We start from the raw sequence: 12,744 nt of genomic DNA on the forward strand, positions 1-12,744 counted from the left end.
TACCGAGGAGGAGGAGGAGGAGGAGGAGGCTGCTGCTGCTGCGTTCACGGACGTGAGAAACCAGAGTACCCCAGGCTAACGCTGCGCTGTTCCCTCAAAGTAGCACTTCAAACGCGCCTTGTATTCATGTATTCATCGAAGAAAATGGCAAAGGCTGACTGAGCAGCGAACCGTAGCTCTAAGAGTCACTGTTTTGAGTTTGTATACTTTATAGGTATTATACTGCGCAGCTACATTTTGGTTTCTTTGTCCGACATGTGTCAACTTTAAAATATTAGAAGATATAATAATAACATATGTGCGGGGAATTTATAGTGTATTTGACGCGTTTTTTTTTTTTTTTGTAACGTGTACATCAACGTTTTATTTTTGAAATCCCGACCGGAAGCGGCTCGGGCATCACGTCAAAATTGGCGGTAGATGCGGGCAGCGACTTCCACACTGCAGCCGGCGCGTGTGGAACCGTGTCTCTCCTGCCTCCTGGCCGAACCGCCTCTGGAAAACCCCATTCCGCGACCTTTCGCGCCCACGTTGACACCGGACGCTGGTGAAGGCTCCCGGAAGCGACGCCCGGTCTCGGATCTCGTGTGGACCGGAGGTTTGGTGCTTCAACTTGAGCGTGCGCAGCGAGAGTTTCACGTGGAGACGCGCCGGCTCCGACAGCACTTCCACCATGTCCCGGCCCACCATGGCAGCCTTGGTTCTGGAGGACGGTTCGCGTTTCACAGGACGGATTTTCGGAGCGGATGTGTCGGTGTCGGGGGAAGTCGGTGAGTTCTTATTGTTAAAACGTTTGTCATCCACCTGCCTCGCGACGTCACTCGCGTTTTAAACTTGTTGCTGACGTCACAGCTGGGATGCTTCAACTCGATCGCGCCAAGCTCCTCGCCGGGGTGGGGGAGGGCCCCCCCGTTGATCAATAAAAGTATCGGATCGGACGTTATTGATGAAACTTGAGACACTTCTGAACGGGACTGCAGGACTGGTCTGCTGTAATCGACAATTACTGGAGTCGACTTCTCTGTTGACGCTTCATTCTGAGTCATGAAAAGTAAAATCTTAAAAGTTAAAAAACGACGTATAAAGTGTTTCCACTTGATATATTGTTGATGGCCGCAGGGTCTCCTTCGTGGGGGCCTGATCTCCTGAGAGGTTGAGTCTGAGGCCATGGTTTTCAACAGTTCCCAACCTCAACCTGGCTCCTGGCCGGTAACAAGCTTGTGTGGTTGCAGTGTTCCAGACCGGCATGGTGGGCTACCCCGAGGCCCTGACCGACCCCTCGTACCGCTGCCAGCTGCTGACGCTCACCTACCCTCTGGTGGGCAACTATGGCATTCCTGCGGACGAGGACGGCGAGTTGGGACTCAGCAAGGTGAGACGGTTTGCTGGCGCGTGGAGTCATGACCACCACGTGACAGACATGACAGAAACTCACTCCTGCTGCCTTGCTCAGTGGTTCGAGTCGTCCAAGATCCACGCCGCCGCTCTCATCATCGGAGAACTGTCGGAGAGTCCCAGTCACTGGAGCGCCGTCAAGTCTCTGGACCAGTGGCTGAAGGAGCAGGGCGTGCCCGGGTTACAGGGTGAGCAGTTGCGCTCTATGTGGTAGGTCACATGATCAACGTCGCCACTCTGGTCTCCAGGCGTCGACACTCGCCGCCTGACCAAGAAGATCCGTGAGAAGGGAACCATGCTGGGGAAGCTGGTGGTGGACGGCATCCCCGAGAGCAGCGTCCCTTTTGACAACCCAGACCAGAAGAACCTGGTCCAGGAGGTGTCCATGAAGGTGAGGCCGCGGTGGGTGGGACCCTGAACCCTGCAGCTCACACCTCCACACGCCCTGCAGGAGCCTCGTGTGTTCAACCCCAGTGGCAGGCTGAGGATCACCGTGGTGGACTGCGGGATCAAGTTCAACCAGATCCGCTGCCTGGCAGAGCGAGGGGCGCGGGTCACGGTGGTGCCCTGGGACCACCCGCTGGACGTGACGGGTCAGCACCGGCGCTGGCGTGGCGTGCGGAGGGGAGGGTTGACACCCCTGTGTTTGTCTGCCAGACTTCGACGGCCTGTTCATCAGCAATGGCCCCGGCGACCCGCAGCGCTGCCAGGCCACCATCGACAACGTGAAGAAGGTGGTCTGCGTGGACCGACCCAAACCGGTCTTCGGGATCTGCCTCGGCCACCAACTGCTGGCGCTGGTCATCGGAGCCAAGACCTACAAGATGAAGTCAGTGTCCCTGTCTCTGGTGTTTGTGTGCTCAGCAGAACATGGCGGAGGTGTCGGGTCCGGTGGGTCAGGCTGAGTCAGAACCTCGGGCTCAGCGGGTCCAGCTCGGCTCCTCTGTCCCAGTGGCGTGGGAAAGTTTCTCTTCTTGCCTCCAAGACGACGTTATCTCTGGCGTGAAGGTCATGGGAGCGCTTCCCGCCGCCAGGGTCCACGAGCGATGTTGTGCCTGAGCCGTAACATTATGACCACACTGGTTCAGTGTCAGTTTGAGGCTCTGACGATTGAGTCACGTGGTATGGGTGGCTCCAGCTGGGCTCTGGTGTCAGACTCTGACAGAGCCACTGGTCCTCTGGAACCCCCTCTCCTCCCCCGGTCCAGCTTTGTTGATCCCGCCTCTCTGGGTTTCTAGGTACGGAAACCGCGGCCACAACCAGCCCTGCGTCCACCGGGGCACCGGCCGCTGCTACATCACCAGTCAGAACCATGGCTTTGCCGTCGACCCCGACACTCTGCCGCCGGACTGGGACGTCCTCTTCACCAACGCCAACGACCAGACCAACGAGGGGATCGTGCACGAGCGCCACCCTCTGTTCAGGTAGCGGCGCTGCTGCATCCACGCTGGTCTGCCTCCCTTTGACAACTGTGTGCTCTGACAGTGTCCAGTTCCACCCTGAGCACATGGCTGGGCCCACCGACTTGGTCAGTCTGTTCGACGTCTTCCTGGACACCGTTAGAGAGCACCGTGAGGGCGCCGCCGCCGCCAAGCCCGGTAACTCCCGCTCGCTCCATCTGCTGGCCGTCCTGCTGCCTCCCTGAACCTGTGCTGTCTCCAGTGAAGCAGCGTCTGCTGGAGCACCTGGCCTACCCTGCGTCCCCGAAGCCCCAGGCCGTGACCCGGCCCAAGAAGGTTCTGATCCTGGGCTCGGGAGGACTCTCCATCGGACAGGCCGGGGAGTTCGACTACTCGGGGTCACAGGTGGGTCAGAACCGGGTGGTTTGCTGACCTGATGCACAGAAGCTCAGAGGCTGCAATGTGTGGTCAGGCCATCAAAGCCCTGAAGGAGGAGAACGTCCAGACGGTGCTGATCAACCCCAACATCGCCACCGTCCAGACCTCCAAGGGCCTGGCAGACAAGGTCTACTTCCTGCCCATCACGCCCGACTACGTCACGCAGGTGAGCAGAAGTGGGGCGTCACCTGTGCACTCGCTTGGACTCGTACCCCTGAACCTGACCAGTACCACCACTACTTTCCACTCACAGTACTAGTCCTGCTCACAGTTGTTCTGACTCCACTGGCTGTGACCGGTACTTTCCGTTGTTGCTTGGCAGCATGATATGAATTTGGGTCGTGGTGGCAGCAGCCTGACACAGCGCCCTCTAGTGACGGCTGATCAGGATCAGCTGCAGGTTGTTCTGTGAGCTCCGGGTCCGGTCCTAACTTCGTGTGACCCCAGGTGATCAAGAACGAGCGGCCGGACGGCGTCCTGCTGACCTTCGGGGGTCAGACGGCCCTGAACTGCGGCGTGGAGCTGACCAAGCTGGGCGTCCTGGACAAGTACAACGTGAAGGTCCTGGGCACGCCGGTGGCTTCCATCGAGATGACGGAGGACCGGAAGATCTTCGTGGAGAAAATGGAGGAGATCAACGAACACGTGGCTCCGAGCGAGGCGGCGCTGTCGGTGGAGCAGGTCAGACCCGGTCGACACCGGTCCACTCTGGCTTTCACAGCTGCCTTTAGACCCCTCTGGAATGAATGAATGAATGAAGGAAGGAAGTTGATATCTTTGTATATTTAAATGTCGTTTGGTACATGACTCATACACCAACTGCCTGAAGATGCAGCGAGTGCTGAGCAGACCTGACGGGAGACCAGACTCTGCGGTTTACCTTTCTGCTGTGTCTCTTTCATCAAAGTGTTTTGATTGGTTTTCTAATACAAAAGCTCACAAAAAGCAACATTGAATGTACATTACAAGTTGAGGTAATTTGGGAAAAAAAGAAAATCACAAAACTAAAAAATAATAAAAAAACAAAACGACAAAAAAAGAAATGCAATCAAACAAACCCACCATTACCCACCCGTTCCCAGGCCAGCGACCTAATAACTATGCATGGTCACCACAGTGTAGATGTCATGAGGTCAAGCTGAAGCGCAGGCTTTACCAGAGAAATATTGCGTAGAAACGTTTACCAAATAATATTAATAATAATGACAAATGAGAAAAATAAAACCCAGAAAAACCAAAGGGGAAAAAAAAAACCCAAAGAAAAATCAGGAGATATTCAAAGCCTGAAAGAAGTTTCTGCCGTTTCTCACACCTGGTGAAATGTCACATTTTTCAGATTGATTTTGATAAACAGAAAGTGAGGCTTGATGTTTGCCCACATTAGTTTAAGTCAATATTGATCCCAAACCGCCGACTGGGCATGCATTTGCATAATTGTGGGCGAGTCTGCGCAGTAACCCTGGGCTCTGGCCTGCAGGCGCTGGCGGCGGCGGAGCGGCTGGGCTACCCGGTGCTGGTGCGCTCGGCCTTCGCGCTGGGAGGTCTGGGATCCGGCTTCGCCAACAGCCGGGAGGAGCTGACCTCGCTGGTGACCTCGGCCTTCGCCCACACGTCCCAGGTGCTGGTGGACAAGTCTCTGAAAGGATGGAAGGAGATCGAGTACGAGGTGGTGCGGGATGCCTACGACAACTGCGTCACGGTAAACGCCTCCTCAGATCGCCTTTCTCCTCTGGTCCACCTGAACCACAGGACCAGTTCCACCTGGTGTCCATCAGCCAGCCACACTGCTGGTCCCTCCCTGAGAAGACCATCGTGCTCCTAAGATCATCTTCACGGGCTTCTGATGCGTTCCCCCTCAGGTGTGCAACATGGAGAACATCGACCCTCTGGGCATCCACACCGGGGAGTCCATCGTCGTGGCCCCGAGCCAAACGCTGAACGACCACGAGTACAACATGCTGAGGAACACGGCCATCAAGGTCATCCGCCATCTTGGCATCGTGGGAGAGTGCAACATCCAGTACGCGCTCAACCCAGAGTCGGAGCAGGTGAGGCACGTGGGCCAGGTGCGGCGCTCGGTCCGGTTCTGACGTCGCCCCCGTCTTTCAGTACTACATCATCGAGGTCAACGCCCGGCTGTCCCGGAGCTCGGCCCTGGCCAGCAAGGCCACTGGCTACCCGCTGGCATACGTGGCGGCCAAACTGGGTCTGGGGATCCCGCTGCCGGAGCTCAAGTGCGTGCATCCGGCCAGAGAGGTGTCGCCACCAGAGGTCGCCGGCCTTCACGCCTGGGACTTGTTTCTCCTGCAGGAACTCCGTCACCAACTCCACCACGGCCAACTTCGAGCCCAGTCTGGACTACTGTGTGGTGAAGGTGCCCCGCTGGGATCTGAGCAAGTTCCTGCGCGTCTCCACGAAGATCGGCAGCTCCATGAAGAGCGTTGGTGAGAAGCGGCCCTGCCCACCCGGTCCCTGCTGCTGCTGCTGCCTGTTGAGCCTGATCTCTGGCAGGTGAGGTGATGGCCATCGGCCGCAGCTTCGAGGAGGCCTTCCAGAAGGCTCTGAGGATGGTGGACGAGAACTGCGTGGGATTCGACCACACCATCAAGCCCGTGTCGGAGAAGGTGCGACCCGACTCCGTGGTTCCTGAAAGCCTCGGGCTACAACTCTCGTCCCCTCAGGAGCTGCAGACGCCGACCGACAAGCGGATCTTCGTGTTGGCGTCGGCGCTGAGGGCCGGCTACACGGTGGACCAGCTGTACGACCTGACCAAGATCGACCGCTGGTTCCTCCACAAGATGAAGAACATCGCCGACCACGAGCGCCTGCTGGAGACCTACAACCAGGTGAGCTTTTTCTTTTTTTTATCTCACGCCAGACCTCCGGTCTGACCCTCTCCATTAGAGTGTGTTTGCTAGCGTTAGCTCGCCAGTCCGGGCTGTAGAAGGCTGCTCACTTGCTGAACTCTGACCCCCAGGACGAGAGCGCGATGCCTCCGGACGTGATGCGGAAAGCCAAGCAGCTCGGCTTCTCTGACAAGCAGATCGCTCTGGCGGTGCAGAGGTGAGGCCGTGTCCTCCTCACCCCGGGAAACCTTTCCTGAAACGCTCTGCTCCCTCAGCACGGAGCTGGCGGTGAGAAAGCTCCGCCGCGACTGGTCCATCCTCCCGGTGGTCAAGCAGATCGACACGGTGGCGGCGGAGTGGCCGGCCTTCACCAACTACCTGTACCTGACCTACCACGGCAGCGAGCACGACCTGGACTTCCGCGAGCCACACGTCATGGTCATCGGCTCGGGCGTCTACCGCATCGGCAGCAGCGTGGAGTTCGACTGGTGCGCGGTGGGCTGCATCACCGAGCTGCGCAAGGTGAGCGCCGCCGTCCACCCCAGGCGTCACGCCCACCTGTGCTAACACCTGCCGCTCCCTTCACTCCAGATGGGCTTCAGGACCATCATGGTGAACTACAACCCCGAGACAGTCAGCACCGACTACGACATGTGTGACCGCCTCTACTTCGACGAGATCTCCTTCGAGGTGCGGAACCCTCTTCTGCTGTCGGCTGTTGACGATTCGCAGCTCCCAGATTATTTTGATAGCACACGTTATATTGTATATGTCTATTTCTTTCCTGCGTTACTTTGGCAAACCGACATTAGCCTGCTCGACTTGCTCTCAGACACGGCGCCCCCTGCTGCCCGTCACATGGTGTGTTTGGCTCCGTCAGGTGGTGATGGACATCTACGAGATGGAGAACCCGGAGGGGGTCATCCTGTCCATGGGGGGGCAGCTGCCCAACAACATCGCCATGTCGCTGCACCGCCAGCAGTGCCGCATCCTGGGAACCTCGCCCGAGTTCATCGACTGCGCCGAGAACCGCTTCAAGTTCTCCCGGATGCTGGACACCATCGGCATCAGCCAGCCGCAGTGGAAGGAGCTGTCGGACATGGAGGTGAGAGCACCGCTGGTCCCGGGGGTCTGGGCTCCGACTCACCGCCGCGTGTGATTTCAGTCGGCCGTCAAGTTCTGCGAGACGGTGGGTTACCCCTGCCTGGTCCGGCCCTCCTACGTCCTCAGTGGCGCCGCCATGAACGTGGCCTACGGAGACGACGACCTGGAGAAGTTCCTCAACAACGCCGTCGCCGTGTCCAAAGAACATCCGGTGGTCATCTCAAAGTTCATCCAGGAGGCCAAGGTGAGTCGGGTCGTGACCCGTGGGCGGCTCCGGCCGGCCGCTCTCACCGCCCTCGCCTGCCGGCAGGAGATCGACGTGGATGCGGTGGCGTGTGACGGCGTCGTGATGGCCATCGCCGTGTCGGAGCACGTGGAGAACGCCGGCGTGCACTCTGGCGACGCCACTCTGGTCACGCCGCCCCAGGACCTCAATCAGAAAACCATCGAGAGGATCAAGATGATCGTCCACGCCATCGGTCAGGAGCTGCAGGTCACCGGACCCTTCAACCTGCAGCTGATCGCCAAGGTCAGGGAGCGCAACCTCTGGAGGTCCGTCGCGACCTTTGACCGAGCGTGTCGTGTCCCCACAGGACGACCAGCTGAAGGTCATCGAGTGCAACGTGCGAGTCTCCCGCTCCTTCCCGTTCGTGTCCAAAACTCTGGGAGTGGACCTGGTGGCGCTGGCCACGCAGGTCATCATGGACGAGGATGTGGAGCCGGTGGGGCTGATGAGCGGGAAGGGCATCGTGGGCGTGAAGGTCGCCTCTTCTTCTCTCACAGCTCTCCTCGCCTGAGGGTCACTGGCGTCACCGGTAATGCCTCCTCCTCCACAGGTGCCGCAGTTCTCCTTCTCCCGCCTGGCCGGCGCCGACGTGGTGCTCGGCGTGGAGATGACCAGCACGGGCGAGGTGGCCTGCTTCGGGGAGAACCGCTACGAGGCATACCTGAAGGCCATGCTCTCCACTGGCTTCAAGATCCCCAAGAAGAACATCCTGCTGTCCATCGGCAGCTACAAGGTGAGCCAGAAGTCACATGACCCCAGTCAGAGACGCGCCCTCTGGTGTGCAGAAGCTTGAGATGTTGCTAGTGCGTTCCATTTGTGATGACTTGGGCCTGAACTCTGGACTTGTGTCCCCAGAACAAGAGCGAGCTGCTGCCCACCGTGCAGGCGCTGGAGTCTCTGGGCTACGACCTGTACGCCAGCCTGGGCACCGCGGACTTCTACACCGAACACGGCGTCAAGGTGGCGCCATCTGGTGTCGCTCCTCCTCGTGACTCGATCCAAACCTGGGTTCTGATCCGTGCTCCATCCTCCTCAGGTCAAGGCGGTGGACTGGCCGTTCGAGGACGACGACAGCGAGGGTCCCACCAAGGAGAAGCAGCGCAGCATCATGGACTACCTGGAGGAGAACCACTTCGACCTGGTGGTGAACCTCTCCATGAGGAACAGCGGGGGGCGCCGTCTCTCCTCCTTCGTCACCAAAGGCTACAGGACGCGGCGCATGGCGGTGGACTACTCAGTTCCGCTCATCATCGACATCAAGTGCACCAAGCTCTTCGTCCAGGTGAGTGGCGCCGCGGCCCTCGGAACCCGGTGGAGCACGTCAAACCTTCTCTGGCCCGCAGGCTCTACGGCAGGTGGGCAGAAGTCCCCCGGTGAAGACACACGTGGACAGCATGACCTCGCAGACGCTGGTCCGGCTGCCCGGTGAGGCGCCACTGCTCGCACTCAGGGAGGCCATCTTGGACTGTCGGTCTGGGCGGGGCCTCTTTGAGCTCAGGAGTCCAACTGAAACACGCCAGTTACGTGCGTCTGTCTCCTGCAGGTCTGATCGACGTGCACGTCCACCTGCGGGAGCCCGGCGCCACCCACAAGGAGGACTTCTCATCGGGCACCGCTGCCGCCCTGGCGGGGGGCATCACCATGGTGTGTGCCATGCCCAACACCGCGCCCGCCGTGGTGGACCCCAGCTCGCTGGCTCTGGTGCAGAAGGTAGGTGGCGCCGCCTCACTTCCTGTCGCGCCGCTCTGACCGCCGCCTCTGCTCAGCTGGCTAAAGCGGGCTGCCGCTGCGACTACGCCCTGTACCTGGGAGCGGCGTCGGAGAACGCCGGCGTGCTGCCCAGCATCGCCGCCCAGGCTGCCGGCCTGAAGATGTACCTGAACGACACCTACTCCACGCTGAAGATGGACAACGTGTCGCTGTGGATGCAGGTGTGTTTGCATTGTGGTCTGTGAGAGACTGGCGCGTTGACCTGCCCCGTGTCCCTGAAGCACTTCGAGATGTGGCCCAAGCACATGCCCATCGCAGCGCACGCCGAGAAGCAGACGGTGGCCGCCATCCTGATGGTGGCGCAGCTGTACCAGCGGCCCGTCCACATCTGCCACGTGGCCAGGAAGGAGGAGGTGAGCCTGGCCCCAGGCCCCGCCCCCTCACACTCCCGCACGCCCCCACACGCCCTCTGGTGACCGGCAGCCTTCCGTTTCAGATCCTGATCATCCGAGCCGCCAAGCAAAAGGGCATCCAGGTCACGTGTGAGGTGGCGCCGCATCACCTCTTCCTGTGCGAGGACAACGTGCCGCAGATCGGCGGCGGGCGCGCCGAGGTGCGGCCCATGCTGGGCACCCGCGAGGACATGGAGGCGCTCTGGGAGAACCTGGACATCATCGACTGCTTCGCCACAGACCACGGTCAGTTGAGGGGTGGTGCGCGCAGGGTCACGCGAGGTCCTGTAGCCGCTCACAGTCTGCGCTCCACAGCGCCCCACTCAGTGGAGGAGAAGAACGGCAAGACCCCGCCCCCTGGTTACCCGGGGCTGGAGACCATGCTGCCGCTGCTGCTCACCGCCGTCAGCGACGGACGTCTGACCCTGGACGACATCATCAAGCGTCTCCACGACAACCCTCGCCGCATCTTCAACCTGCCGCTGCAGGAGAACACCTACGTGGAGGTACGCTCGGCGGCTCGCCCGCTCGCGGGGCCCGTCTGACCTGGCTGTGCTTCTCAGGTGGACCTGGAGCAGGAGTGGACCATCCCACAGGCCATGCAGTTCACCAAGTCCAAGTGGACTCCGTTCCAGGGTCTGAGGGTGAAGGGCAAGGTGCGGCGCGTGGTCCTGCGAGGAGAGGTGGCTTACATCGACGGACAGGTGAGCTAGGCCCCGCCCCCCAACATGCACTGCCTGAAGCAGCTGCACTGCATGTTGCGGGGACTTTTTTTATTAAGCATCCAGAAGTATTTGTTGTTGGAAGTACTGGTGGGCTGTGTAGTACTGGTTCTGACGCGGTCGTACTCTGGCGTGGGTGTCCGCAGGTCCTGGTGGCCCCTGGTTACGGTGAGGATGTGAAGACGTGGTCCGCCGGCGCGGCCCTCCCCGACCCCCCGATGGTGAGTCCTGCTGATCGGTCAGAAAGGTTGCACCGGTGTAGCTGTGTCCTACCTGCCGCGGAGTGACGACGGCACATCCGCAAAAAAATACACATGGTACATGCCGGATGTGACATCATCACTCCGCGGCAGGTAGGACACTTTTGGTACCTACACTGGTTCAACTCCCGCTCCTCTCTCAGACCCCCGAGCAGGCCCGGCCCACCCCCCCACGGGAGGGTTTGGTGAGGACCCGGGCACCCAGCCCCCGCCGCTCCGCAGACGCCCGCTACCTGCAGCCGCCCCGCGTGCACCGCTCCTCCGACCCGGGACTCCCGCCAGGTGAGCGCTCGGGTGTGCGGGTCGGAGCCCGGACCGACTGTGTTTGCTCCACAGACCTGCTGGCCCTGCCCCCCTCTGGAGCGGCGCCTGCTGCTGGAGACGGCTACGCCCACCCCCCTCCCCTGTCCCGGCTGCTGTCCCCACAGGCCGGACCGGGTCAGGCGCTGCCGGGTCAGCTGTCTCACCTCCAGGTGTCGCCGCTGCTGCACCCGCTGGTGGGCCAGCACGTGCTGTCGGTGAGGCAGTTCAGCAAAGAACAGGTAGGGGGCGGTGCCGAGCCGAGGACGCGCTCTGATGCCAGAGTCTGACGTGGGCCGTGTCTCCCTCAGATGTCGCACCTCTTCAACGTGGCTCACACTCTGCGCCTGATGGTGCAGAAGGAGCGAAGCCTGGACGTCCTGAAGGTGCAGCAGCGACACTGCACAACCTCGCGCTTCTCCCCTCCCTCCCCCTCATCGCTCCCTCTCCTTCCGTCCAGGGGAAGGTGATGGCGTCCATGTTCTACGAGGTCAGCACTCGCACCAGCAGCTCCTTCGCCGCAGCCATGCAGCGCCTGGGCGGCTCGGTTGTCCACTTCAGCGAGTCCACGTCCTCCAGCCAGAAGGGCGAGTCCCTGGCCGACTCGGTCCAGACCATGAGCTGCTACGCTGACGTGCTGGTGCTGCGGCACCCGACACCCGGTGCCGTTGAGGTGACTCCGCGGTCAGACGGCTGGGTCCGCTGGCTTTAAGCCCTCTGCGCTAACCGTGTCACTTCGTGTCAGACGGCGTCCCGTCACTGCCGCAAGCCGGTGATCAACGCTGGGGATGGTGTGGGCGAACACCCCACGCAGGCGCTGCTGGACGTCTTCACCATCCGCGAGGAGCTTGGCACGGTCAATGGCATGACGGTGAGGACGCGGTGGCGGGAGTGGCGGCGGCCGTGCTAATGTTGCCGCGCCTCTCCGCAGATCACCATGGTGGGAGACCTGAAGCACGGACGCACAGTCCACTCGCTGGCCAAGCTGCTGACTCAGTACCGCATCACGCTCCGATACGTGGCGCCCAGGAACCTGCACATGCCCAGTGAGATCATCAACTTCGTGGCCTCCAAGGGCATCAAACAGGTGACCTCCATGTGACCCTTGACTTGTGAGCGATGGCTGACCGTGTGCTCGCTGCACCACAGGAGGAGTTCGAGAGCATCGAGGAGGCGCTGCCCGACACCGACGTCCTCTACATGACCCGCATCCAGAAGGAGAGGTTCTCCTCTGAGGAGGAGTACAAGTCTGTGAGTGTCTGCCCACGGTCCCATGAGCCAGAGCGCCCACTCGCTAACCGTGCTGTCACCTCTCCTGTGTCAGTGTTTTGGGCAGTTCATCCTCACGCCGCACATCATGACCGGCGCCAAGAAGAAGATGGTGGTGATGCACCCGCTGCCCCGTGTCAACGAGATCAGGTGAGCGCAGCGCAGCGCCGGCTGTGCCGTCGACTCGTCTCCAGCGCGGGTGTTCATGCTCTGGTCTGCTGCAGCGCCGAGGTGGACACGGACCCGCGGGCCGCCTACTTCCGGCAGGCGGAGAATGGCATGTACATCCGCATGGCTCTGCTGGCCACCGTCCTGGGCCGGTAGACCAGGGAGGACCTTCTGCGCGTCACGTCCGCAGTGTCAAAGGGACCAAACAGGAGGATTTAGAAGCTGCTGTCACAAAGGGATCTGACGAGAAATAAAGGAACTCATTTTGCAACTCTTGTTTTCATGACTCCAGATGAGCAAGCGGTGACATGATCTGCAGTGACACGTAGTTGAATGACTCGTTCAAGTGTATCCTAGTCAGGACCTCAAGTTTCCTCCCGACGCAGAAAAGCTT

The 12,744-nt window shown here is 60.4% G+C and overlaps 1 protein-coding gene across 1 annotated transcript; it reads left to right on the forward strand.

Annotated features, from left to right (window-relative positions):
- The first annotated feature begins 58 nt into the window (after positions 1–58).
- Positions 59–12,731, forward strand: cad (carbamoyl-phosphate synthetase 2, aspartate transcarbamylase, and dihydroorotase). Its single transcript, XM_053880567.1, has 44 exons — positions 59–770; positions 1,233–1,372; positions 1,454–1,583; positions 1,644–1,786; positions 1,847–1,988; positions 2,053–2,224; positions 2,634–2,819; positions 2,881–2,993; positions 3,058–3,200; positions 3,268–3,399; positions 3,681–3,914; positions 4,711–4,932; positions 5,093–5,281; positions 5,343–5,467; positions 5,544–5,677; positions 5,745–5,857; positions 5,915–6,079; positions 6,211–6,296; positions 6,355–6,601; positions 6,671–6,769; positions 6,960–7,184; positions 7,245–7,427; positions 7,494–7,712; positions 7,777–7,944; positions 8,020–8,202; positions 8,325–8,429; positions 8,506–8,751; positions 8,813–8,894; positions 9,013–9,179; positions 9,236–9,400; positions 9,461–9,592; positions 9,676–9,877; positions 9,947–10,137; positions 10,195–10,335; positions 10,500–10,574; positions 10,757–10,895; positions 10,950–11,155; positions 11,225–11,299; positions 11,374–11,586; positions 11,659–11,784; positions 11,845–12,000; positions 12,063–12,164; positions 12,238–12,332; positions 12,407–12,731. The coding sequence occupies exons 1-44, from the start codon at positions 674–676 to the stop codon at positions 12,504–12,506; spliced, it is 6,708 nt and encodes a 2,235-aa protein (XP_053736542.1). The 5' UTR covers positions 59–673; the 3' UTR covers positions 12,507–12,731.
- The last annotated feature ends 13 nt before the right edge of the window (positions 12,732–12,744 follow it).

The sequence above is a fragment of the Synchiropus splendidus genome, chromosome 12, assembly GCF_027744825.2.
Source record: "Synchiropus splendidus isolate RoL2022-P1 chromosome 12, RoL_Sspl_1.0, whole genome shotgun sequence".
In the NCBI taxonomy this organism is placed as follows: Eukaryota; Metazoa; Chordata; class Actinopteri; order Syngnathiformes; family Callionymidae; genus Synchiropus; species Synchiropus splendidus.

Coding starts and splice junctions, on each gene's coding strand:
- cad (XM_053880567.1), top strand. CDS start 674: ATGTCCCGGCCCACCATGGCAGCCTTGGTTCTGGAGGACGGTTCGCGT. Junction 2,225..2,633: donor GCCAAGACCTACAAGATGAA/GTCAGTGTCCCT, acceptor CTGGGTTTCTAG/GTACGGAAACCGCGGCCACA. Junction 6,770..6,959: donor TCGACGAGATCTCCTTCGAG/GTGCGGAACCCT, acceptor TGGCTCCGTCAG/GTGGTGATGGACATCTACGA.